General features: G+C 37.5%; 1 protein-coding gene across 1 annotated transcript; it reads left to right on the forward strand.

Annotated features, from left to right (window-relative positions):
- The first annotated feature begins 17,507 nt into the window (after positions 1 to 17,507).
- oser1 (oxidative stress responsive serine-rich 1) lies at positions 17,508 to 22,260 on the forward strand. The gene is made up of 4 exons (XM_027005022.2): positions 17,508 to 17,857; positions 18,867 to 18,977; positions 19,854 to 19,964; positions 21,093 to 22,260. Exons 2-4 carry the CDS (start codon positions 18,892 to 18,894, stop codon positions 21,859 to 21,861), a joined length of 966 nt encoding a protein of 321 aa, XP_026860823.1. The 5' UTR covers positions 17,508 to 17,857; positions 18,867 to 18,891; the 3' UTR covers positions 21,862 to 22,260.
- Positions 22,261 to 26,820: the final 4,560 nt, after the last annotated feature.

The raw sequence follows: 26,820 nt of genomic DNA on the forward strand, positions 1-26,820 counted from the left end.
GTTCTAGCTTTATGGTCTCCTTAAATTCTGGTTTGATGTCCTTGTATAAGGATTTCTTCCATAGAAATAACAATGCACTTTTGTAAGTTGTTCTGGACAAGAACATCTGCTAAAAGTTGTTAAAGTAAATGACATAGCTCTTTTAATCTTTATGAAACATCTCTTGTTTTGGTATGAGGTGTCTGTGAATAGTTTTACACAAACCAGCAATTACCTGAAAATGTTTGGATCAAAAAAAACTTTGGAAATCAGCATCAAAGGTTGAAAACTTGGCACGCTCTCCATAAGATTGTGTGGCTGCATTTGGGGGAGGACTTGAAAGAGCTTTGGCTCCTTTCCTAATTACCAATGCAAATATGCTTGAGAGTATTGGGCTTGGCACACAACAGCCAACTAATCTTTGTCATGTGTCCACCTCTTAACAGGTTCCCAAAACTCATTCACTTCAGCTGTCCCTCAATTTTCAGACCTTTTTCACCTTTTATTACACCAGAAGGGTAGCCTTTAAGCATTTCCAAATGTAATCTTTATAAGCATCAATATTGCTGCCTGTAACAAAATACATACTGTATAATGATTTTCACTGGACAGACATACACCCAGTATGTCAGTTATGTCTTTCCCTTTGGCCTTCGGTCTCCATGTTTCCAAGCTCTTCACATAAAGGCACTCCTGTTCTCATTATCTCGTCATGTGTTTCTCTGATACATCACCACTCTCCCATCATGCAAACTATACAACCAAGCAAAGAGTGAATTCAGCTCATGACTGCTGGGGGAGGGGTAACTAGGGTCGGAGGGGCAGGGACAATCTGGGGGAGAATCTGGGGGACAATTCTGTCTCTGAAATAGGCATGGAAAGAATGCTCCATGTTAACCAGAGGATATCACTCAAGAGAAGGTAAAACATTTTGTTTGTCAAAGTGATCCACCACAGGACAGAGGCCTAAAAGCTGAAGTGGTTAATTACCATGTTGGAGTGCTGACAGGATTTTGTTAACAATGGTTTGATTAATTACTTGTGCAGTTTTGTCAGCTTGAGCTGCTAATTTTCATTCTTGGGTGTTGTCCCCAAATGTCTTTACAACCACAATTTTCTGGAAAAGGTAAGCAAATATACTCCAGATGAATAAACCTGTCATCACAAAATAGTTCACCTTACTTGTGGGCTGTATCAAATAATACAGTAAAACAAATTATAGCACATTCTGAAATATTACATAGTGACAACTGAATATTAGATCCTAAACATGATATTCATTCATATATTAAAACATTTCATTATCTTCTTAGCATTGCTATCCTTAAGACATTTCTCTTTGGCTCTTGAATCAAGAATGTCCTAGAAGACTTCTCAGGCAGGTAAAGTTTAAAACTAGCTTAAAAAGGGTTTCAGTAGAAACCTGTATCAAATACTGAAGTTGAAAGATTATTTGATTTTTAAAATGTACCATATGTACCATAGATCTATTTGATATCAATTAGTATGGATCCATTTGACAGATTGCATTTTGTTTTTCCCTTGAATTTCTCAAGAAGTTAAATTAAGAAATGGCTTCCAGAGAGATGCATGGCTTTGTAGCTCTTTTGGAGTACAAGCTCATCAGAAAAGGGTTCTTCCTTCAATCTCGGGATAGAAAACTGTTGAACTTCTTGTCCTCCCTCAAGCCAACACAAAATCCTTTATTTTATCACACACATCACAGTATGTTTTAAATCAGATAGTATCAAAGTGAGAGCATCAAAGAGGTATTACTGTTTGTGGGAAAATATCTGATTTTTCACAGAATTATTTTGAAAGCTGTGGAGAACAGCGTGTGACATACATGAAAAATATTATTAGCAATGGGAGAAAATTGATTCAGTGGACCTGAGAAAATCTGAGATTCAGTGCATACAGAGCTGAAGTTGTATTAGAAAGGGTTATGAGAGTAAGGGTAAGCTTAAATGCTGGACGGAGCCTTGTGCTTCCACTCTCCTCTCAACTTACCGCCTGGGCTCTTTCCACTACTCCCGTGGGAGCCTCCTTCCTTCCTCAGAGTCAATAAGCTTATCCTCTACCTCCACAGCTGCACACGTGCAATCATATGCAGAGACGGCCACATGTGCACACATATACAACCTCCCCATGTGCACACGCACACAGACACACACACACGCACACACACGTACACACACAGACCTAATATTCAGGGGTATATCTGAGGGCCCGTCGGAGGTACATGTGTGAAGGGCAAACATACTCTCATACCTATAGCTTATTATACTGAATAAAAGACTTTAGTGTTCATGCAGATAAAGGAAGTTAAGTATGACTGAAGCATCTTATGCAATTTTTTTTTTCTGCAGACATCTTAATATTTTAGAGTTGTATTGTTGCGGAGCTGCAGATGGCTGTGTGGAACACCTTTTGATCTTTCCCAAAGGAAGCATGTGGCCAGACATCGGTGTCTATCCATGCATATTTCACAGCCTCAGAAGCAACGAAAATCTTGGTTCAAAATACCATCAAAATACTAATCACAGTCACACAGACTGAAGATCGAGTCACTGACAAATGAAAAAGAGTATCAGGAAAAAGAGTATCAGCTTTTTCTTCCCAAGTTGTATGTCCTTAGCTTCTACTTTGCATTCTTTGTGCAGTAAAGAGAGCATGTGCAGTTTGCTTGAAGCATTGTCTGTTCAGTGTTTGATCTTTTGCTCTCAAGGGCACATGGAGGAAACCTGGGAAGATCAAGTTTCTTCCGGGAAATTCAGATTTGGACCAACAGAACACAGACCTTACATTCTTTTTTCAAGGAACAGTGACACAAGAGTGACTGCTCTTGAGTATTACTTCTAAAAATTCCTTTGTCAGTTTGAGAAGAATTAATTTTATAATCATTGTCCACTCTGGAAAGGACATTCATCAGATAACATTCTCAGACAGGAGAATAGCTGGGTCCATGAAAAGGAGATATTATTGCATTGTATGGATATCTAAGGCACATTTAAGTGGGCTTGGATATATTTCACAGCTTTTTCCCCCTTTTTCTTATGCCCCAGCCCAGAACAGTAGTTTAAATGGGACAGAAATGTTACAGTCAGAACTGTATGTGGCCCCTTTCATCTTCTCCACAGCCATTTATTTCACAGCTCTGTAAGCACTCACCATATCATTTCCCCTGCTCCACATGGTTGTGAAAAAAGATTTTAATCTTTTTAAAAGTAAGTCTGATTACATTTTTATAATTACAAGACAGAATGGCTGCAAATATCACTACCTGCAGAATAGAATTGTTTGTGGACAGGAAGTTTTTAAGAAAATTAAAAAAAGTTACCTTCTATGCTCCTTTAGTACACCCTCTGACTTACCAAACAGCAGGACACAGTCCTGTGTGTGTCTAGACTGTCTTCTTTGCTATCTTCTTATCTTGTCTAAATATCTTCTTATTTTGTCTCCTCCTCATCTAGGTGTAAATGTTGTTACAATTAATCAGTTACAATTAAGAATGCTGTTAATTAGTCTACATGTCCAAGTTGCAATAGCACATTTCCGCCATCAAAAGGTAGAATGAAAAATAGTAGCAAAACATAATGATAAGAGTTACTACTCAACTTTATCCAAATGGAAGGTGTACAAAGCTTTGAAACTTCAGTGGTCCAGCTTCCAGCCTGAATTTTGGTTGAGCAAAACCTGAAGTCAAAATCAGGGTTAAAAACATACTGTACACTGATGAACATACACAGATTTATTTGTGAAGTACTGTTGTTGAAGGCAAGCCATTTGCAAGTAATGTCTTTGACTTGAAATGCATTTTTGCATGTCAGGGAATTGCTATAGAGTAAGAAATCAGGATGATATACACTGTTTACATTATACAGAATTTATTTTACATTACATTATGAGATTAATTTTTTTAATTATTTAATTTAAATTTTACATGAAACTATTACATCTGTGACATAGCCTACCACTGTACACTGTAGTCCACGTCACTCGGTGGTGGCTGTGCACATGGCTTTTGTTTTTGTTTGAGACTGACCTGCTTAGTCAGTTTCGGTAAGCTTATTTGGTGTACAGCAGTGTTTGAAAGGCAGCATTCTCATTTGCTCTAATGAATGCCAATGTATGAAATTTGCCCTTGAATCGTTCAGTTATCAAACCTACAGGACTTTCTGCTTACCCCTGGTCAAATCTTCTCCAGATTTTTTGGGCCAGCAAGGCACTTTCTGTTTACTTTACTTTGGTCATTAACGTCACAAAGGCCCACTGTTGATGTATGGAACTCACTCTTTGAGTTAACCAATGGCCCATCGTTCCCACCTCTCCGTCCAGTCCTCCACTGTGCCTCCCACTGAGAACGAAAAAAGTCTCCAACAAGAAGGCCATAGACCAATGCCAAACCACAATGCTAAAGCTGCAGGCCAAGCAGTGAGCGGCTATGTCTCCCCTGAGGCATCCAGAGAAGCAATTCCTCTCCATATATGGGGTGGGGGTGGGGTAAAGTTGGTGATGGCGTAAAAAATTACAAGTATGGGTGGACAAAATGAATAAGACAGAAACTTAATTGCAAAAGACAAAAAAGCTAAACTTTCATTTAAGTTTATGGGCAATTATGGAAACCCACTGAAGGGACCCCCATTTAATAACAGACCCTCTTTGTCCAGAATGACTTACAAGTGCTTAGTTGTCTTCCTGGAAGAAATCCTCATGCTGGTAGACAAGGCTTTAAAAGATAACATTAAGTTAGAACCCTATCAGTGGGAATACCCATAAGGAAAGATTTTAAGGTATACAGCTATATATAAGGATCTCTGATTATTCAAGTGCTTTGTAGTAACTATGGATCGTTCAAGTGCTTTTTGAAGAGGTAGGTCTTTGGACAGCATTAAACACTGCTGTATGGACAGGTAATGGAGGTTAATTCCACCATTTGGGTGCTACTACAGAAAGGTTCCGATGCATGTCATCCTTGTCTCTTGAGGAGCAGTGATTCCAGGAGGTATACTGGAGGTATGAAGGTCAATGCTAATTTTATATATATATATATATATATATATATATATATATATATATATATATATATATATATATATATATATGCACAATTTGCACAAAACACAAAGAGAGACATTTATTTTATATAATACGTTCATAAAGCTTTTCAGTATTTATTGGACTATTGGTTTATTGGGGGGTTTAGTAGAATTTTTGTTATGATCTGAATTCAGTATTTTTATTATTATTTCCCAGGAAACCTGATTGATCAGCTATATGAGACATATTGCAAGTTCTAAAAGTAAAAAAGAGCCCAACACCTCCTGCCAAATGGAATGTGTTTATGTTTCTGAATCTTTTTATAGTTATTATGGTTATTCTTATGTGGGTTGCATCAAAATTTAGCCAGACTTCAGAGACTACAAACTACTTCCTTACCATTGTAGATGAACATTAGGTTATAATTAATTTCAGATAGAGGAGCAGAGAGAATATACTGGGTGCCAAGTATAGCCATGGCCAGTTACCATATATATCTAAAATGATAACCATGTTTTAGCATTCCAATTGCCTCTGCCTTGTGGCCAAAACTTATAGAGTAAACAAACAAGACATGTCCAGACAGGTATAGTCATAGCATCTGCTGCTACTGGGTTTACTATGGGAACAAACATTTTGGATGCACCCACTGTGCCTTCTGCCTGTGTAGAGAGAGATCTGCCCCTGTGTGTGTTGATGAGCTTGTGGCACCTACAGTGCTGTGAAAATTTAATTTTTGCATTTTTGTCACATTTCAATGTTTCAGATCATCAAACTACTTTAACATTAGATAAAGAAAACCCAAATAAGCACATGTTGTTTTTTTAATGCTAATTAAATTTATTGAAGGAAAAATGCTGTTCAGCCCCACTGTCACAGAACGCTCCACCCCCTCACCATGAGTCACGTGGTATGGCCCGTCGCGGGCAGAGGGAACCACGTCTGTTTGTAGCCACGCCCTCCATAAAGACACACACCTGCATGGAGTTAATTATAACATGTCTGTCTGTCTATTTGAACCCCAGTTAGTGTGATCCTTGGTGTGGGTCACTGTAGATGTAGATATTGATATTGATATTGATATTGATATTGATATTACTGTTTTTGTAGAATCACTGTTACTGTTGTTTAATCTTTGTCATTGTTATTAATGTTCACACTGTTAAGAATGTTCAGCGTTAATGTTTTGTGTGAGTGCCAATGTTGTCTTGTATGTTTTATATTATTAAATGTCTCTCAATGTTGAGGAGGTCTATGCATCCTGTTCCGTGCCCTGCAGCACTCGGGCCAGCATTACACCTACCTGGTCCTACAGTATGTGAAAAAATAATTGCCCTGTTAGCTACTAAAACAACCAGTTAAGCAAATTCTATATACAATTGGGTTAAATTTCACTTGCCACACCCAGACATGTTTACTGCAAGACCTGTTGAATATAAACATTATTTAAATAAAATTTCTCTGGAAATGTGAAGCAGGGTAGAAGGTCTCAGAAAGCAGTACATGTTGCCATGTTCCTAAGGGATTCAAATACAGCTGCCAAACAAAGTAATTGAAATCTAAATCTCTGGAAAGGGTTACAAAGCCAGTGGTATGGCTCTGGGACTCCAGTGAGAGCCGTTAGATGGTTAAAACCTGAGAAATGTACACCCATCAGTTTGTGACCTAAAGCTCAAGTTGATCCGAAGGACAGATGCAAGTTCACCTCTGAATAGCTCAAGAAAAACAAAAGGTTTTTGATTGGTCAAGTCAATGTCCTGACATGAATACCATTGAGAAGCTATGGTAAGACCTTAAACTGGCAGTTCACACTCAAAAACCCTGCAATGTAGCCAAATTAAAATAATTCTGCAAAGAAGACTGGGTCAAATTCTCCATAATGATGTATAAGACTCATCGCAAGTTATCGCAAATATTTGATTGCAGTTGTTACTGCCAAGGGTTGCACAACCAGTTATTAAATTTAGGGTAGCAATTGTTTTCACATGGGTGATTAAGTTTTGAATAAATCTTTATCTTCAGTAAATGTTATGAGCATTAAAAGGTTGTGTTTTTGGTTTGCTCATGTTGTCTTTATCTAATATTAAAATGAGTTGGATGATTGAGAACATTTAAATGTGAGTGGCAAATAATTCTTAACAGTATGTAGCACTGAGGCAAGCATGTAGATTATATCTTGGTTGTAGCTGCCTTTGCCAACTTTGCTAGGCTGGGTGCATGTGCTGGTAGAGGATTTGGTGCTGGCTCTATCTGCATCACTGCTCCTAGTCCTGCTCCTGGTACAGTCTCTGTTTCATTAATTATTGCACCAGCCTTCTGTGCTTCCTCTAGCTATTGCCATCTTACCCTGGGGGCCCAGGGCCTCCTTCTGTGTTCTTTTTGCACTTTGGGAGTTGTATTTTACAAAGGCAGAGAGCATGGTGAGGTCTAGGTTGTTTGTGTTTTGGTTTTATCTCTGCCCTGTGTGATAACTGTGTTGCCTACCTCTTATCTTTGGCACATGTGTCTTGTTAGTTCCTCATTAGTTGCTGCATATTTATACCCTTTAAGTTTCATTTTGTCCTTGCAAATGTCTTGATGTTGTTTTCTTAGTTACACTGCTGTTTCTTCTATCTTTATGTTTTATGTCACACACTGTTCCCTGTTTTATGTTCATGGTGAATGTTATACAAGATGTTTTCTTATATTTACATCATGTACCAGTGTTACAATGTGTTACAGTGTTCTGGGCTAAAGAAAGCAAAAGGGCATTATTTCACAAATAAGCAATTAACATTAGAAGAAATTATTAGCAATTATCCATGTACTACTACTGTCAATTTCTAGATTCACTTGCATGTTCTAAAAATTCTTCTCTGTGTTGATGTGAATATAAGACTAAGCCCATTAGAAAATAAATGAGGGTTTATCACTAACAGTAAGATATTTGTAAGGAAATGGGCTTGTGCCATTCAGATTATGTCAAATAGTTATCTCTAAGAGAATCAGTCCATTTTGCTTGTCATTTATGTTTATCATTGATATGTTGTTACAGCTGAATGATATATGTGCACATCTCTAAGACTATCTTCAGAATAGCACATAATATGTGCCTAGATTAAGGATGAAAATAATGACATATTAAAGTTATATTGGTCTCAATTTCAAGTATAGGTTTATGGTGATTAGGCCAGTTTAGAAAGAAATAGAACACGATACGTAGGTCTACAATTTTGAACAAGAAACATTTATCTGGCCCATCAAATTTCTATAAGAGAGGTGAAACATGATAGTTTAAATGAGAGCTGTGAAAATTATTCTTTAACAGTGGTCCCAGGACTCTCGTCATATGCAGACTTGTGGGCTGTTCAGGGGACTGGAGTGAGCTATAAAAAAGCTGTTATTGTGTTCATGTATAGCCTACTCTGTGTGATGGTATTTCTATAAATTGAGTGATGGCAGTCTAAGAAGCTTAAGTTTATTTTGACAGTGCTTTTCACTATGATATATAGAGCATGTAGGAAACACAGGAACTGAACAATGTATCATTGTTCAAACCTAGCATAGTGGATAGACTATTACAAAACAATATAGAACTGATCAATAAACACTTGAACACCAGCTGTTATGCATTTAGCAATACCAAGTTTGAAAAAGCTTATACTTTATGCTTATGTTTATACAGGCTTATGCTTAGCCTTTGATCATTTTTATGTCCAGATTTCATTTGCACTAAGACACATCAAGCTTTGTTCTTGTCCAACAGAATAATCTGTACAAGGATGAAATTTAATAACATTAGGAATGTCTGTGGGAGGGTGGGAATATAATGCCTGATTATTGCAGTGAACAGAAAATCTTTTCATCATATGAGACATAGGTGCTCTTCTGGCACATTATCTGTGGCTGTCAGGCAGACCACATCTAACTCAAGTACTGTGGCACCATTTGCTGGTAGTTTGTTGATACTACACAGCAAATGAAGACAGAGTATAAAGTCTGGACCCACTAATTAATCATAGAAATTACCAAGTTTTTCTGATTTAATCTAAACAAAACCCAAAACAAACAAATAAGCCCAGGGCCAGCGTAAAGTACACCTGAACCAGTGGACAAAAACAAGAAAATTCCAAGACATTTTTGATTTCCATTCTATAATTTGGTTCAGACGCATAGTGCCAACTTGCATAGGGGCAATAATATTGATTCTAAGAATATATGGGAACCAACTTAAGAAATCATCTTAAACAACCAACCCCATAAAGCAACCAATAAAAAATGGAAAATTACTAATTTAAAGGATTAAGGCACCTTCCCTATATATTTCCTTAGACAAGAGCATACATGTCTTAAAAACTTTAATAAATAAGAAAACAGTAAACACATTTAAGTCAAACCTCATTAATAGCTTTAATTTGGAAGCAGCCAAGATGTCACAACATTTAGTTTTATGCAACTCGAACTCTTTGTGATTAGTCCAGTTTATTCCTAATTGTAGATTAATTTAGCTCTACATTGTGAAAATAAATTAATGGTGAGCTAGACAAGGTTTAAACTACTGTGCAAAAAAGCAGGAGCCCTGAACCTAGTTGTAGACTACTATGTACTTCTCTGTATACATCTTTTTAAAAATGTCAGGAGTGGAGAGCAGCCATTTTTGAGAAATTGAATTTTTTGGAGACACTGAAATTTACTGCACTGTAATTATAAGAGACAGATCCTACTTTTGACTCTATTGGACTTTCTGTAACTACTTTCATAGATAAGTTTATTAAATACATTTTTTGGACAGCATTAAATGTGAGTGACTTTAAGAGACACCAGTAATGAATTTATTAAAAGAAAAATATTATTTTGTCAAATTAAGTGCAGTTGTTTGGACATGAAAATATGTCACAAATTCAGACACACAAGAAGTACATTGGAAAATATTTTACATTAAATATGTCAAGAATATGTAATATTTGTTTTTTAATTGGGTAACAACTTATATACATAAGGACTAAACAAATTTAGAAAATTATGACAATAACAACAATGATTGTAAAGAAAATTGATGATGTAACAAAAAAAAAACATTTAATATACAAAACTTTTTAGTGGTTCCATATTTGTCATTATCTGGAAAAAAATGTGCTGATGGAAGTTACATCAACCAAAATAATCAAATCTCACTGGCCCTTTCCTAGGTTTGGAAGGAGGGTTATTATGTATATACAACGAATGGGTGAGCTGTACCCTCCAGCTAATGTCTCCTCAAGGGTTAGCTTGAAGGTCAAGAGCTCCCCTAGTTATATTACTATATGCTAAATCTGTTTTCACATTTCTATTAAGACTTTGATGGAAAGCCTTAATTAGAGCCCATACATTCTAAACCACCTTTTGATTTCTTTTTGCATTGCAAGTGCGCAAACCAGCAATATACTTAAGGTATTCTCTCTCATTAAGTACCTCTCAGTGGACATTGTATATTTACAATAGATGCATATTATTCCATCTGATTATACCAGGTTGCGCTGTAGCTGGGCTAATCTTTACGCACATTTTTGAGTAAAGCTTGTGGAGTTGCTATCATAATTAGAACTACATAACTACAATTTGAACACAATATTAATTCTTAATGGCCAGCACATAGTGGTAACTGGACATATTTTTAAATCTCATGTGACCTTGTTAAATATTTATGGACATAATTTTGATGATGCCACATTTTTCATAAGGCCTATTATTTCTTGTCAGATTTACCAAATATTTGATTGTGGGTAAGGACTTCAACACTTATTGCAATATTTATAATCTTTCAATTATTTTGAGAAACATGATTACCTCTAATAATCTGGTAGAGGTCTGGAGGACTCAGCACCCATCTGATAGGGATTATTCATTTTTTTCTAAAATGCACAAAACCTAATCCTGCATTGATCTTTTTTATGTTGGATGCAAAATTATTGCTTAATATAATTAATACAAATATGGCATAATTTTTTATTTCTGATCACCTCCCAGTTTCATTGACCCTTAATCTTGTTTTTCCATCAGATTTTAATTTCAGATTATATTTTCATATCCTGACAGAATGTATCAGATTTTTTTAGAGATTAACAATAATACATCTGATATCTACGATTCTACTTTGTGAGAAAGTTTTAAACCTGTTATACAGGGGCATATTATTTCATATGAAGCATCTTAATAAAAGCTGCAGAAATGCTGTGTATGAGAAATCAAATCCAAGATAACAAAACTGAATTTTATATGGAAACACAGAAAGCAATAAAACTAAAATAACACTACTTATGCATAGGATAAGATGTAAAAACATCCTATGCCAGTCCATTGCCAGCTTCATATAAAGCCCCACCTACTCTCTTCATTCCAGCAACCACAACATTGCAAGCTCTTTTTGGGGGTCATCATGTAGGCACCTCCCTTTGTCTGTGTTTTATGCTCACAACACCTCCAGTGAGGTCTGGTCTCTTAGCCTCATCACTTTTAAATCAAACTGCACCTCTTTAGACATAAACCCAAACTGGCCTCCCTGGTGACTAAGGCTGTACCCAGCTCCACTGACATTGTGGTGCATGCTCATAGGCTTTATGCACTATGCCACTAGCACACACAACCTGTAAAATCCATATTTGCCCTCCCAGCAATTAAGACCATAGGTAGCCCCACTGGCATCATTAATGCATGTTCAGTGCCACTTATTCCATTTGGATTTACGACATTACACAATGACACAACAACCTCAGCTACTCCCAATTTAAGGTGCATTTCTCCAACGAGTCTGCTCACCTTATCCACAACCACTCGCTAGCCCTTTCACCTACTTCTGATAACTTCTTCACAGCTACCCTTAATTTAGGGCCTCTAACGCCTGAACTGCACAAGCAATGATGTGGCAGACTAATCCCATAACACCTATCTCTATCAGTCTTATATGCATCTGCCACCCGCATTCTCTCACCTCAGCCACCAAGTCTATGTATTTCAGCTTTTTCCTTTCAAAAGCTTCATCTACTACATTCGAATGGAATTAACTCTATAAAATAAACTATCCATTTACTTTCAGAATTCAACAATATGTCTGGCCTCAGCATAATTAATGCAATACACTGTGGGACCTGTATTTTTTTTTTTACCTATGTCCACTAGCAATTGCATTTCACCCCATCTACCAGTATTGCTAGCCTGTGGTTGTTCTCCAACAAGCTGCCCCTCTTGCATAAACCTAATTACTTTATTACTAATACTACTAGGTAATGCATTAATCTCTAATTTATTATCAAATAAACTTGCTAATACACTAAGCAATTGATTGTGTCTCCACGTATATATATACCTTGAGACAAACTAACATTACACACTGATAAAATATGCTTCAGCATGCCAACCCCCATGCATAATTTATACTTAGGGTCTTCACCTATGTACTGTCTAATGTTTTGCATTGTTGTAAGTTGCTCCAAGCAAAAACTTGATGTGATTTGATGTGATGTGATTTGCATCCATTGGCCACAGTTCTTGCCAGATGATTGTCCTCTTCTCTACACTTTCTCAGTGAAGCAATTTGCCTTGCTTACTTTGCAACACTGCTGCTGCAAACGGTGCTACCTCTTCCTGCTCACAAATAAAACTAGCCATCATTCACCTTCTTGTGGCCTTATTGCTTTCCAGAAGTCACCTGACACAAGGTCTATTTATCTACAGTGCACTTGGCCAATCACATCCCTTAGTTCTAACCAGCTCTTAGCTAACTGCATCACCACTCACAGATTCCACATCCTCCCTAATGTGCCTGGTTCTGCCACTTTCACTGTATCCTTGAATCCTAACAAAATCATCTCACAACTCAGCTTAGCTCATTTAATTTCCTCAAGAAAGCTTGTCAGCGGTAGCTCCAGTACCCCTCCTATTCCAAGCTACACTACAACACGGCACCACTACCTACTTCCTTAGTCACAATCTTCTCCAGCCTCTCTATTTCTGTAATTGGGACCTCATACACTGTCAGTGGCTATCTAATATGAGGCAGCAGGCCAAACTGGAGACACCCAAATTTCAATTTACCTGGTAGGCATGATTTCTTGATGCTATTAAAAACATTCTTGATGCTATTAATAACATGCATATGTTTTCCTTTAAGAATTGACAAACATCCCTGCCCATCCCTGAGATTATCATTTATCTTCTCTAGTAAACACCACTGACGTGCCTCAGTAGTTGTCAGTATTGTCATGTCATCTATGTATACCTTAATTGGAGGTAGCCAGAAACATTCTATAATCTCTCCCCAAATACAACTCCTTGTGAGAGAATAATTATTACCTCTATCACCATTTTCAATCTCTGACAGGACATAACAAACTATCCTGTATTAAAACAGAACTGAATATCCTGAAAATATGCTTTAACCATCCTAGTAATATTATTCTGTACCTGGAAGAATCCAAATACTTTCATAAGAAGTTATGCAAAATGCATTTGCTAAGAAAAACACATATAGGTTCCTATTCTTTCTTTGCTGGCTAAGTCTGATGCCAGATCATACTACTGTGCTCCAAACAAGCTAAAAGCCAGAAATCCCTGCCTTTTGTATTGATGTATCAATTAATTTATTCATTTTGAAGTATGCTTCCAATCTTCATAAAGTCACACTAAAAAAATCTTACCCTCCACATTAAGAAGAAAATAGAAAAATGTTAAGAAAACTCTGCTATACCCAAGGAAACCTTTTTTGGAATAAGGATACCCTCTGCTTTTCTGTGCTCTTTTGGAATACTCCCTTTCTTCCAGATTGCAACCATTATCTTCCACAAAAACATCAAGACCGCAGGTGCATTTCTATACACTCAATATTGCACTCCATTAGGCACTGATGCAGAACTTGCTTTTGCACAATACACCATGTCTTGCTCACTCCACTTTGGTGGGCTTACCCATACTACACTTGCAAACACCTATATTACATTTTCAAGTTAGCGCCACTCACCATGAGCAACTCTCCTTTTTTGTTTTTGATGCACCTACACACCATATCACTTTAGGTCTCCCATGGTTACACACACAAACCCCTCATCTCATGGACCAATGAACAGATTATACAGTGGTCCCCCTATCACCAAACCCACTGTCTACATCATCCGGTTATGCCCCTCAAGTCCACTACCACCGAGTACCCTAACGCTAATACAGCCTTCGCAATTCAGCTTCAGCTTCAGCTACAGACTGTTCCATTCACTTGGTGGAAAATGCTTGCCCCCCAACCTGAAAGGTTTATCCATTATCACAGGAGGATACAGCCATAATGAAACAGTACATTAATGAGGTAGTAGCTCAGGGTTTCATACGGTCCTCCACCTCTGCAGCCTCAACCAGCATCTTTATAATCAAGAAAAAGGGCTGAGGCCACCGAGGTCTAAACACCCTTTTGGTGAAGTACATTTACATTTAAATCATTTAGCAGATGTTCTTATCCAGAGCAACTTACAAAAGTGTTTTGTAATTTACTCATAGAATACATCCTAGCCAGTAGAGTAGGTTAGAATCCAAAATACCAGTGATCTATAATACTGTAAAAATACAGGGATCAATGCTGATGCCTAGAAGTACAAAATACATAAGCTCTATCTTAGACAATGATAACTACAATAAACAATAAGTACTAGAGTTTGTTAGTCAACATCAGTGTAGTAACATCCTCTGCCCATAGTCCCTGCACCTTTAGAGCAGCTCAGATCTAACTTGGTACTTCTCCAGGTTAGATCTATGCACTGCCTAAAAACATAATTAGGATTAAGGAAGATGATGAGTGGAAGACTGTATTCAGTACCACATCTGGCCACTATGAATACCTGGTTCTACCATATGGCCTAGCCATGACACCTTCCGTCTTCCAGGTGTTCATTAATGAGGTTTTACGGGTGTTTCTGGGTACATGCATGGTTGCTTACATAAACAACATGCTGATCTATTCTCCCTCCCTTGACCAATACATCTGCAATGTACGTAGGGTCCTACATGCACTTCCTCAGAATCAGCTTTACAGTAAAATTGAGAATTCCATCTGCACAAGTTAGTTTCCTAGGCTACCACATAATGGACTCTTGCATGCATATGCAGAGCAGTAAGGTGGAGACCATAACCCTGGCCCCAATTTTGCTGTAACTTCCAGCAATTCTTGGGGTTTGCTCATTTTTACAGGTGCTTCATCAGGTCTTTCAACTCTCCTCAGTGACAAACGACAAAACTCCTCAGTGATCTCTTAAAAGGGAAGCAGAATAGGCCTAAGTGGACCCCATGTGCAGAAGAGGATTTCATTGGGTTGAAGGAGGCATTGACTACCCTACTGCCCCTGTTTTGCAGCATCCTGATCCCACCAAGCCATTTGCTGTTGAGGTGAATGCTTTGTATGCAGGAGTGGGAGTGGTGCTTTCCCAATACTCTGCAACCAATCTTAAATTAAAGCATGTTGCATTCTTTTCCATGAAGTTGTCACCCGCCAAGAGAAATTACAGAGTCAGGGAAAGGGTGCTCCTAGCAATCAAACTGGCTTTTGAGGAATGGAGGTATTGGCTGGAGAGAGCTCAACATCTATTTGTGGTGATGACAGACCACAAAAACCTCAAGTACCTTCAGAACAAAAGCACCTTATCTCTAAAAAGGCTCACTGGTCAGTATTCTTCTCTAGGTTCAACTTCACCATCACTTACTGGCCTGTGTCCAAGAACATCAAGACTGATGCACCCTCACGTCAGTCTGACCCTGAGGCAATACCTACCAACCAGGAGTTCATCCTGCCTTCTTCTTTCTCCCTGGGAGCCATTGGATGGGACCTCAACTGGGTAATATCACAGGCTAAAGCACATCCTGGCTGTCCTCCCAACAGGTTATTCAGTGCCGCTCCTCACTCATTACTTGGGCTTACATCGCCCTTGGAACAGGACATCCAGGTTCCACCCACACAGGACAGCTATTAGCTGTGCGCTACTGGTGGCAATCCATGCAGCAAGACATATCATATACCCCACCTGCAGGGAAACTGCTGCCACTGCCTACATCAGAAAGGCATCATAGAAAGAGGAAGAGGAAGTCCAATCGACGAAGAGGAGCGAGTCATTTCACCAACCAGGAGATTAAGTATATGTGGCCACCACGGATGGCATGGCAGGCCCCAGTGGTAAGATAAGCCCCAGGTATGTGGGCCCATAAATCATCAAAGATCAGATTAAAAAAGTTACATACCGGGTCAACCTACCTGAAGGTACCTGTGTATGCACTGCCTGTCATGTCCTTGTCCTAAAACCCTTCGATGCAGGTCCACTAGACCTATCACCCACACATCCCTGTTCACCTTCCTTCAGTCAATCAGACACCTCCAACCTGTCAATTACCAGTCCCTTCACCAACCATGACACATATTCACTTCCACATTCACAATCACCTATTTATTATCACACACACTGGGTACCTCATTCCATCTTCCGCATTTAAGCCCACAGGAGCATCTTATCAGTACTTTGTATTGACCTTCTACTGTATGAGAACACATCTCACAAGCTGGCAAACTTCAAGACTATTCAGTTGCTCATTCACTTTTTGCTTGTTTCTTGTTTCTGTTACAATGTTGCCCTCAGTTCGCTACTGTTTGTCTTTCTTTTTTCTTTTTTTTTTATTTAAATCCTTTTTGGTCTCTAACTTGCACCTTTGCTCCAAAAATGGCACAGTTAGTTGTAGTTATTGTGTAGCAGTTTTAGGGGGGCACTATTAAAATCTTTACCAATCAAAAGCAAAAGGAGACAATAAGAACTGGCTAAAAAGCACTAAATTACCTAAATTACATAAAGTGGCATAGAAAGGTATAGATTCCAAGATGACCTCTGAAGAAATTACTGAATCCATTAAATCCTTTCCCAAATAAAGCTTCCAGCCTAGGAGTGTTACTTCCCTGGTTCCTGTAACTATTATTTATCTGTTTCATGTTTTTGCTGTGCTCAATGTTTATGCTCTTCAGTCTTTATTAAACTCCCTACTGCAATCAGTTCCTCCATCTTGTTCTGTGTCCACCCATTTACAATGGCTCAGATATAATGTATTATAAATGTAATAAAACTCTACTTAGGCTGTTCTCAGTCCCTTAGATTATTATTATTATTGTTGTTGTTGTTACACTTATATAGCACCTATATAGCATACCCAAGATCTGACAAAATGCTTTAAAGGCAAACAAATAATATGAATATTTGGCACAAAAAAAAAAAGCACCAGAATGTAGAATTCAGAAGTCAGACCAAAATTTTGTTGTATGGGTACAAGCTCAGAACAAATGCACAAAGAAATATTTAATTTTATGTGTATTTATATTTTGTATGTATCCACATTGAACCAGAATAAAGTTCTTCGAAGTTATTCCGAACTTTCTTGCTTGAACTGGAAGTTTCGATTACGTAATTACAGAATGACGAATCTGTGTATTTTTTACGTATGCGTAATTTCCGTTATTGCGAGTCACCATGTAGCCAGATAGTTGGATTGTAAACAAGAGGTGTCAGTAAAACAGTACAGAGCTAAAGCGCGTTTCTATTAGCTAATCAATAACTATCGTATAAATAAATCGATGTGTTTTTAAATGCAATGCCCTTCCGGCAGCGTTGCCCATTTCGATGTAAAACGGGTATGAACAGTATTCAATCCCCGAAACTGTAAAATAGCCTACGTAGCTAACGTTAGCTAACTTAGCCTAGCGAGCTACCATAGCAAATTAGCCTATTGGTAAAGGATTTGTTTAGCTATACGTGGAGGTGTAGCTGTTTTAGGACTCTTAATGTTTATGCTCTAAAAAGTCTGGAGCCCTTAAGCCGTAAGTATATATTTTTATAAGTAAGTATAATGTCCTTAATTTCTGTGTCACCTAGCTATCGACGTACGCAAATTTGGTCAATTAAGACCACAGTTGTTTGGAAAACTAATTTGCTAACGCTAACATTTGCTAGATTAACATCTAATTTGCGTTAGAGGGCTAACTAGCTAAATAGCGTTAGATTTGTCTAGCTAATTTAGCCAGCTAACCTAGCTAGGTTAACATGCTCTAGTTTGGCTTTTATTTTAATAGCTAAGCTAGTTAGCTAGCTAGATAGCGAGATTGAGAAATTAAAACGCATAATTGACCTGGGTTAGCTAACGCTATATTTATCGTAGACTTTGCGCGCTGAACCGTTGTATATTGTCTCAGAAAGTTAACGTAGGTAGGTTAGCTTGCTTGCTTAAAGTACACAGATCCTGTCGTTGTTATTGACAATCAAAATGTACCAAAATAGCCAACTAGATAGACAGTTAGTAAGATGGCTATGTTAACTGTTAGTACCTAAACTAAGCAACATTTGACAAGTTAGACTTATAGCGTTAACTGCTATACAAATTGATTTTTTTTTTTCGAACTGAATTTTCATAGTAATAGTTAGCTGGATAGTTATGTTTTTTAAGTAACTAGCTAGCCTAGTGTTATCTAAACTAGGTTACGTTGTTTGGAAGTTGCTGATGTGTAGAATCAGTGTTCTCAAACCTTAGTCTTTGAGAAATCCAGATATTCGTGTTTTCCTTGCTTCAACACACAATTCAGCTCACGTTTTATGCTTGTTTGTTTTGAATACGGAAGTGTTTTGGGGCACAGAAAATAACGAACGATGCATTGTTGTGGCACTCCAGGATTTTAGCCTGGTAACCTACACATCAGAACCCGATGACTGTACTTTACCAATAGTTGCACTGGAATAAAGGTTTCTCTTTTTAGTATACTTTATAAAGCAAACAATATTTTAAGGTAGCATTTTTATTGTCTGTATTCAGATATACCTTTGACTGTTCCCTAGTTCCAAGGCAGTGTCAGGCACCACCATGGCCACTGTGAAGACAGAAGGAAAAGAGTGTGAGGAGGAAATACTACAGATGGCTTTTAAGAAGCTGCGTGTGGATGCTGAAAGGTGTAGTTTTGTGGTCACTTATTAATGCCATGTTGTTGATAGTATATAAGATGTGTTATACATATAAAAAAAAGTTGTTTGCCATGTAAATCTGTTTTCTGTGATTATTATTGTTGTTTTTTGGAATTAATGTTCCAAGATGGAGCTGCAAACAGCAATTTTGTTTCTTGCCTTTTTGCAATTAATTATGGCCTGAATATTGAGGTATTCTGACTGATGTATGTGTCATAAAAAACACCCTGTAATATGTCTGAAGAGTGGGCAGAAAAAAATATCACATGAATAACACATGAAATCATATATTTTGTGAATTTGCCTGTGATAAACAATACAAGTAGTATCTGTGGCAGAAAGTGATATTTAAATTTATTTTATATTTTGCAGTGTAGTACTACAGTAGGTCATAAATGGAATATGTGTGCTGTCTTCTAAACAGGAATAAGAATGGCTTACTTAATTTATGGGGTTATATTAGTACATTTGGCAAGTCATTTTAATTCAGAATAAGAGAAAAATGTTTTACATGAGTTGGTTGAGTGTTTAAATTATTTGAACATTTCAGTAATTTGTTTAAGATCTTTCTTTCTTTTTAGTTATCAACACAAATCTGCAGCAGCCTCTGTAAAATTCAGTAGACATTTGTACCAAAATTAACAGTCTAATGTTTGCATTAGGTATTATAACCCAGTAATTCCATTATGTAGTGCACTCTCTTAAGGCAGTAATAATGGAGCTAGGTGCAGGCTCTGACTCAAGAAATATATTTTGGCTGTGCCTTTTTTTTGAGAACTCTGGTGAGATTGCTCGTGTGGACTTAGAGAAAATGGGCCTGTAAAGTTATGATGTTATGGTCATTGTGGTTGTGTATCTTTCTAGCTCTGCAACCGCAGCATGTGTATGTGAGGCTTTGGCATCCAGAGCTGGAACTCGAGTCAACACAGATGGAGCCAAACCCAAGATTTCTTCCCCAAAAGAGAACTGGCTTGGGTAGGTTAACACACTGTGTCTTATATATATTCTTGGGTCTTTCAGAGGGCTGGACAAAATATCTTATATCATGATGGTGATGAATTCCATTTTGTAGTTATTATTAAAGAATCAGCCATTCTTAGCTGTGATTGGAGTTGTTCTGGGTTTTATGAACTTTATTTGAACAAAAGTTAGTCTGGAAGATTGAGATTAGTGCTGATTAGGACTTTTTGATGTTTCATAACGCAATGGAAAAAGAGTTATTCGCCCCTGGAAACGTGAGGAAAATGGCATACAGCAGCTCAAACATTCTGTAAAAATAGTTAATTAAGTAATGGAATGAAAACACTTTTAGTGTGAAATTTGTCTACAACACTAGTTAACAAGCTAATTAGCTATCCAATATTAGCAAATTATAATAATAACCATATCAGTGTGATTAAATTCACAGACAAATCTATTATTATTCAATAATAAATTCTGATGCCTGCAGTAATTTGCTTTTGCTTAATTGACAAATGTTAGCTTCCTTGCTGGGGAAACAAATTTGAACTTATACACAAGATTAGTAAATTGATTAGTAAATTAAGCTCATGCTGAAGCATCTTTGTCATCTTTTGAGACCATATGGTTAAAGGTACAGTTACTGAACATTTTAATTGTTTTAAAGAAAAAAATATTTTGGCATACTCTTCAGAGTCACTGCTTGTTATGATGTACTTTGGCACAGAAACACATCACTTTCTGTTACTTTCTGTTACAAAACAGTGTAGTACATTCATATTTTATGTACTAAACTGCCAAATGCTGAATATTAAGATTAGTATATAATTTATAGTGTTAGTGTGTAGTACACATTTGGGACGCATTCTTAATTTTCATTTTGCGATACTGCTGTTTTTGCAATCACTCTGGCTTAGAGCATCTGCTAAATGCCGAAAATATAAAATGTTACTTTGTAGTATGTTGTATGTAATCCTATTGGTTACACAGTGTATACCCAGCTTTAGGCCATTTTATGGGGTTTAATTTTAAACTGCATGTGACATTATGATGTGCATTATTGAGTACCATTGATTCCCCATACAGTAAGCAGTTCATGTCTGTTAACTGCTGTTCTGGATTATATTTCACTGCTGCCTGTAGATGCACGCGAAAGTCCTCCAGAGGGGTAGTGAGGAGCCAAAGGAGAAGAAGATCAAAGTCTCCCATCGTTCACCCTCCAAAATTCACCTACTGCAGCTCCAAAATGCCCACATCCCCTGGCCCCCTTAAACACAAGAGCCCTCCAGATCCAGATGACCCCAGAGCTACACTGGGCGTGCCTGCCAAGAAGGAGCTGCTGTCGTCTGTTTCGTGCTCTCCCATCTTTGGTGCATCTGGCTATGAAGCCCGCCTCTCGGCTGCGCTGGAGAACCACAGCCCACTGCTGCTGTGCACCGGGACCACCTCGGATGACGAGAGCAGCACCGAAAGCACATCCTGCCTAGGGGGCGAATGCACCCTGGCTCTGCCAGAGGAAAGCGGCACCACAGCACAACTCGCCACCCCTCCCGATTTCCGATCCCTTCGCGAGCAGCGCGAGGGCAGCCAGTGCCCATGCAGTCAGCAGGAGTGCCATTGTTCAGGCTGGCGGGCCCTGGAAGTCTACTCATTCACAGGCCTCCGTGACGTCATCTCCGAATGCGAGAGGAAACTCCCCAGTCCTACAGATGCGACTCAGAGCTCCAGAACTCAGGCCGGGGCCGGAAGCAGCAGTGCTGGATCGGCGACATCCAGCTCACCACGCTCCTGTTCTGAGCAGGCCCGTGCCTATGTGGATGACATCACTATAGAGGACCTGTCAGGCTACATGGAATATTACCTTTACATCCCCAAGAAGATGTCACATATGGCTGAGATGATGTACACTTAAAGAAATAACATTGATAGAAGTTTAGTAAATTGAAGGAATGTGAGAGACATACTCATAAATAAAAGGGATACATATAAAAGATAGGATTTTTTTTAATGGTTAAATGGTTGGGCATGAAAATGTTATTTAAATGGTTTGACTTCTTTTGGTGTCTTTTTTCATCTCCCATTGTTTGAGAAATTAAAACTCACGGAGTATGACTTATCAACCTTTTATATGGTTATGGTTTTTCTTTTGTTTGGTTTACGTACAAAATTGCCAAAGCTCTGTGCCAGATATTGCAGGTTTGATTTGTATTGGTATATGCAAAATTGTAATGCCAAGTAATAATTATTTTCAATTTGTGTTGTCTAGCTTTTCCATAAAATCATAATAAAACACTTTTGTTGATAAAAGCAATGTATTTGCTACTTTACATAAACCTTTACACTGCACTCAGTGGGCCTCAACATTTGTGTGAAAGCAGAAATGGAAACAGTTGGTTTTTCTGGCTACGTAACAGTTTGTTTTTCCCCAGTGTACAAAAGGTGTTTCACTATCAGTAGCCTATTTGTTAATTGATTCAATTAATTGATTAGTTCAAAATATAACTTCAGTCCATTTACTATAACGTCATCTGCATAAATCCTAAAAAAAATGTAAATTTGATAAATCTGTCAATAAACATGACTTGATAATGATTCAAGAAAATACGTAAAACTCGTTCCATAAGTCACTTTTGTTCACTTTATATCTTCCACCTTTCTATGGCATGAGGATAAAAAAACCAAGATAACTTCCCTTTAACGTTGTTTTGGTATGCTCCCATATTTTGAGGGTTGCAAGCCTAATATTTACTGAATCTGGTCTTGATGGGTTTTGCTCATATTTGGCAATATATGATGTGGTGTAGGAATATCGTGGACAAAAGTCTTGTTTATTTGTTTATTGATCTTGTTTACAATTTAAGATGAACTGCATTGCTTTTAGCATCTGATGAATTTCAGAGATCTTTAGTTCAATCATTTAGTTTTAACAGATTCATTTATACTAAATATTTACATCATTGTAACAAGTAATTATTAAAAATCACAGCTGAAATTTTAAACATTTTCTGTCACACCATTTAAATGGATTTTATTTGATATCAAAACATTGAGACCTTTCTGTATTTATATTAGCAAAGCAATACAGTAAATTACGTTATGGATTTTTTTGTTAACGTAATAAGAGCAGCTATGTAGCTTGAAAAAAAAAAAAAAACATCCGGTGAGGTGAAAGGCTCTTAGAACAAAAAGTTTTACACAATTTTCCTTTAGTTCCTCAATTCACCACAAGGTTGCAGCACTTACTCATTGTATGCCTCATAACAACATTTTCCAAACACAAAACTGGCAAGCACAGTATGCACTACAGCTTAATCAGAACATATAATCATGTCAAGAAAGGATGTGCCATGTTTTTGTAGTCTTTAATTAATAAATTACATTTTCATTAATTAACATGAAAATCCCCTTATGTAAGCTATTTTGTTACAATTTTCATTTATTTGTTTCCCTCTGAAGTGCTCTTAAGGTGTATATAATAATAAACAACTTAGAAAACAATGAGAATGATGTGATAAACAGACAAGCTTGACCTGTCCAATGGACCTCTGTCCATTGCAATAATCTGACAGTACATGGGTATGTGCGCTGATTACCAGTACTCCAGCTTGCACGAAGGCTTGATAACAGATAGTTCCATAATAAGTACAGCATATAGAACTTTCCAGCAAGTAGATTATTAGAGACCTATAAACTGCTCTGAAAATATGCTAATTATGCATAGATTACACCCCTTTCTCCATGTTCTTAGCTACTCATATAGAAAATGTTAGCATGTGGGAGGTCCAGCCTCCCTGATTGTTTTGCCCTAGCTTAAGTAGGGCAGTGAGTTTTCTGTTGCTCTTGTTTTGTTGTTGTTATTGTGTTTTTCTAATTTCCAACCCCTCCTCTGCTTACTGTTTTTTTTACAACAGTCAGGTTTACTCTGACATGTAAACACTGAGGCATATTTTACATGGCTGGAACACCTGACCAGTTCAAAACCAAGGCCACTCACAGTGCTTTGTATTTACTTTCGATTTTCTGTATGCAAAGCTGTCAGGTTCTAAGAATGAAACATTATATAGGAGGCACACACTAATGGATGTTCTACTTGGTTTAGGACTATTATCACATGATTGCCTATTGGTTCTCTTTTGGTATGCTTGCCTGTGTTCTGGTGTCACCCCGATGGATCATGTTTAAAGAGAAAGCATGGCTTCGCTCACACATTGGCTGCACAGAAAGTCCTGGTATTATTTAAAGACCCCTTTTTTTTTTTTTTTTTTTTTTTTTTTTTTTTTAAGGTTTTTCACCCAGTTCAGTGGGCTTAACTTTGCCCCTCCACCGCCATGGGAGTGCCTTGTAAAGTTGTATAGACCCTTGAAAAAAGGATCAAGCATCAAAGCATACCAAACAAATCTATGGAAACGGACAAAAGCATCGGCAAAATGTTACCAGTTGATAAGAGCTGCTTGGCTGAGCAATTTGACTTAAAATCAAATCTTTTCTTGTTAGGAGATGGAAGAAATCTAGGTAATAGCTTTTGTATTAAATTTAAAGTTTCCTTTGGTCTGACCCTTTGTAATAAGGGTAAAAGGATCTTGTTTCATAATATGTATACTGTTGCGGTATCAAACCATTCTTATGCCAATTGAGTGACCTGTCTCAGTTATAAACAAATTAAGACAACAAGGTTCTAAGAGTTCCACCAACAGACTATAAAGAAGGAACCCATACATTTTCTTGGGGAAAAGAAATATGGGAGGATAGAAACACAATGTGGTTCATGAAGAGTGGACTGACTAGTTGCTGTAATGTGATCAGGCCGGTCTTGTTCCGGCATGCTCCCTCACCTGCGGCAATACCCCTCCTCCACTGCCACCACTTGCCCCTCCTCCCACTACTTCCTTTTGTGCACAGAAATTCCAGGACTTTTTGCTGGCATTATAAAATGTATTCTGTGCTTGAGGAGTTTTCAGTTTGGATGACAATACCATCAGCAGCTCTACAGAAGCACACGTTGCTGGAACATCACTTACTAAATGGAGAGACCCTGCCTGTGTCCTTTGGAGTGAGAACATAACTCAGTTATATTTCAATGAAATTTTCATGGGAGGCACATGGCACAGATGGCATTTGTACCTGAATCATTTTGACCAGGTGCTCCACTCATGTCCAAACCCCACCAATCCCACCATTGAGTTGTTCTGGACATCTATAGGTCTGTTGAGGCTCACTTAGCTTTTCTGACCTTTGACTCCTGATTGCTAGGATCACTGCCCTACAAGGGGGGTACTTGGTTGAGGGGCAGTGGAGAGAATCACTTGAACATGGCTGTAAATGCCACTATATAACACAACTCCCTGCAACACGGGAAAAGTTCAGACACCCAACCAAGCAACATGGATCTCCATTTAAGCATTTATAGGCATCTTTGTGGATGATGAATTTAAAGATGACTGTGAAATAGTAAACATTGTAAACATTCAATTTACCTTAATTTATGACCATTTATCTATTTTTTGGGCACAGTGATAATGTATCAAGCATACATTTGTCTTTATTGAACCTCTTTGACTAATTTGAGAGCATATGTTTGAACATTTGAAAAAGCATGCATTTTCATTTTTGGAAAAAACTTTGAAAATCCTAATTCTGAATGAGCCACTAAATGCCTTTAGATGGCTTAACAACACAGTGACCACCTTTCTCTCAGTGTTTCATCATTGTTAGTCACAATATTATAGTGAAGTAATTCTAAAAAATAAGCAAGAAGTAAGAGAGGATCATGAAAGGTATAGTCTGTATTGTCTCTTAAGCGGGAACCAGAGCTCACATAAGGTAAAATGATCCTTGTTGGTTTCTGAATTTGACAAAGGTTGCTGCAGCTAACCTTTGAGTGAAAAGAGAGGTAGAATAATAAGAACCTGCTATTCACAATGATCACTGTTCTCCACACCCTGAAACACATATATATTCATATAATACACATATAATACATTTTATGATAACCAAAGAATTTGTCCAGATATGACAATAACATTGATATTTTTTAACACTATTATTTTTCCGACTACAGAGTTTAAGCATACAATAATGATCTAATGTACAAGATACATATATTACACATAGTGTGAAAATAGCTTTCTGTGATATCTGGGATCAGTTGGCATTTAGGTTTATTGATTTTGCTGATGTGTTTGATCGATTGCCTTTTCTATCAGAATGACTCATATAGCATACTGTGTGTGCCTTCTCCAGCAGGAAATTCCAGTCAATCCACAGTAATGTCCCTTTCGTACAACACAATTCTCCAGTTGCCTTGTGGTGTTTTCTGTTGCCCACCCCCCACACTCAGACATATGAATTTGCTATGGTGCTCCATCCCTTGGAATTTAACAAGTGTGATCCTGTTAAATTTAGAGGCAGGAAGTAACGAAGTATGTGTACTATGTTACTGTATTTAAGTACATTTTTAAATATCTGTAGTTTACTTGAGTATGTATGTTACTTCTTACTATTTAAATCTACTCACCACATTTCATAACAAAAATCTGTGCTTTCTGCTCATTACATTTTAAAACCAGGTGATTACTCTATTTATTTATTTATTTGAAAAAAAATCGGTCAACCTCCATTCAGGCACCTCACCAAGTTGTTATCCAATTAAAATGGAGCCAATTGGATGTGAGACCAGAATAGGGGAGTATAAACCTTTAAGATACAGTTGTGCTCATAAGTTTACATAACATGGCAGAATTTGTGATTTTTAAGTATTTATTCAGAGAATAATAATGGTAATACAACAACTTTTCTTTTATTCATCTTTAGTGGTTGGGTCAAGCCATTTATTATCAAACAATTGTTTTTGCCCTTTTTAAAATCATAAAGA

The sequence above is a fragment of the Electrophorus electricus genome, chromosome 3 (genome assembly GCF_013358815.1).
Source record: "Electrophorus electricus isolate fEleEle1 chromosome 3, fEleEle1.pri, whole genome shotgun sequence".
Taxonomy (NCBI): domain Eukaryota; kingdom Metazoa; phylum Chordata; class Actinopteri; order Gymnotiformes; family Gymnotidae; genus Electrophorus; species Electrophorus electricus.

Bases quoted from the DNA above. Each gene is read 5' to 3' on its own strand.
- oser1 (XM_027005022.2), top strand. From the start codon at position 18,892: ATGGCCACTGTGAAGACAGAAGGAAAAGAGTGTGAGGAGGAAATACTA. The intron at 18,978-19,853 runs GTGTAGTTTTGT...GTATCTTTCTAG, and splicing joins CTGCGTGTGGATGCTGAAAG to CTCTGCAACCGCAGCATGTG. The intron at 19,965-21,092 runs GTAGGTTAACAC...TGCTGCCTGTAG, and splicing joins CCAAAAGAGAACTGGCTTGG to ATGCACGCGAAAGTCCTCCA.